Source organism: Ciona intestinalis, chromosome 8 (genome assembly GCF_000224145.3).
Source record: "Ciona intestinalis chromosome 8, KH, whole genome shotgun sequence".
Taxonomy (NCBI): domain Eukaryota; kingdom Metazoa; phylum Chordata; class Ascidiacea; order Phlebobranchia; family Cionidae; genus Ciona; species Ciona intestinalis.
The window spans coordinates 5,606,094-5,608,071 of NC_020173.2; the positions used below are offsets into that span (position 1 = coordinate 5,606,094).

General features: G+C 34.4%; 1 protein-coding gene across 1 annotated transcript in view; it reads right to left on the reverse strand.

Moving 5' to 3' along the window:
• LOC100177560 (suppressor of tumorigenicity 7 protein homolog) overlaps positions 1–1,978 on the reverse strand; it is a gene marked incomplete in the record, with an annotated part of 10,658 nt that overhangs the window by 3,651 nt on the left and 5,029 nt on the right. The window contains 1 exon segment of the mRNA XM_018812918.2: positions 885–976. Within this exon segment, the coding sequence (XP_018668463.1) occupies positions 885–976 (92 nt within the window).

Here is a 1,978-nt window from a genome sequence, read left to right on the forward strand (position 1 = left end):
GTCTTTAAAACATCTTTCGTCGTTGCCATTTTCAGTTCATGTATAACTGAAGCAGTGTACGTGAATACTTTTGTAACGTATTTCTTTTATCCTCGTCGCCAGTTTGTTATGTCCTTCGGTCGTTTATTAAAGGAGAAACAAGTTTATCAAACTAAACAGATTTTAAAAAGTAGTTCAAACGTCACGGTGTAATATGTAAATAATGTAAAAAAAACAAAAACATTTACTCAATGTCATTCAATGTCGTAACGTCACACGTGACTCACAAATACCGCCTGGTGGCGCTATAACAAGAAAGTATTGGGGACCTAACGTAATATCATAACAGTATTCAAATGTTGGTACTATAAATGGATATGCCGAAAGAGCTGTTTTGAATTTAAATATATGTATAAAGGTGTTCGAAATTTACAAATTGGTAATTGTAAACTAACCTGCTAGAAAATAAATTGGGCCAGTTTAAAGAGGTAACAAACTAAAGTAGCTCCAAATAAAGGTAAACCATTAAATAAAAGTAAGGCCAAAATTATGCAACACATTTACCAGCTGCCCCAAGGATAGCTTACAAGTTGATATTCAAATTAAATGTGAAATTAGAAACACAGTTTGCATTATAGTAACATACTGTTTTAGGATTATAATTAAAATTTAATGGTAAGATTAATATTACATTGGGTAATGCAGAACTCAATTAGTAATAATGCCTGTTAATTATTTAAATTACTTCGTATTTCAGATAACCAGACTTGGTGCATTCATATACCTCTATCTAGTTAGTTATAGCTTATAACACTGGTGCGTTTTATAGAATCCTTATACACCAGACACACATGGTGTCATACTCACTGTTTTTACACACAACCTCATGCTCACTGTCGACTTACGTCTCTCATCATCTTGACAGCTTCCCTCGTTTTCCCGAGTTTCCTCGCACACATCGATAATCGACGCTTGATGTAAACCAACACGTTCGTGTCTCGGCCTGCAACCATTGTGAGGTGAACGCTGATATTTAGTTTTAATATTGCAACTGCCATTTACACTTCAGTACATTAGTTTAAACCAGGCTGTTCTTAGACCAAGTTATACGACAAGTCAAAAATAACTCTAAACTTCACAGATGAAGTCTTGTGAGACAAGAGTCAGGACAGAAACCGAAATTTGGCTAGGAACACGAGAGAGCAAGCACGGCACTTTTGGAAGATCAAGAGTGTTGGGGCAATGATTAAATGAACCAAATCTGTCCCAAATCTTGGCTCTTCAAGGACCTCACCTATTATATTGTAGCTTGGATAGGCTTAGGGGATATAAAAAAGAATACAGAAATATCCACTAACAGCTTGCCCAACAAAGGTCATCACCTATATATCTATATTCACTTGATTGCTTATTAGTTTGTTCTATTATTATTGTAATTGGCATTTACAGTGTAGCTTGCCATGGGGTCAAAAAACGACTAAAACGTCTGCACCCAACATTTCTCAGTGCAGATATTTCCTTTTTCTTTTTCTACCCCAATGCGAGCTGTTGTGTAGTGTAACACCATTTGAAAACAAACGATTTTAAATGGGAAAATATTAAAAGATATACCTTTGTTCAACCTTAAGTATGAATATATACATGCCATATTTACTAACATAATAAAACATTCTTTTTATAGTTAATTGTTGAAACCCCTATGCCAACAACAATAAACATTATTTATTGTGAACTTAATAACCACAGCATGTAGTAAACCAGGTTTAAAGTGAAACTGCCTGTTGTAGGTAATTTTTTCTTTGTTGGTATAGTAAAGGTGAACTTTTTTTAAACAACTGAAGATTATTCTATAAGTAAGATCCTATAGGCATGCTAGGGGATCTGGGATTGAGGTCTGAGTTGGCCTATAACCCTAATACCCAATGTGCATAGCTGTATAAACATTCCTCAAAGTTAAAACAGACATTCACAACTATATCAAATTTCTTCATTTAGCTGA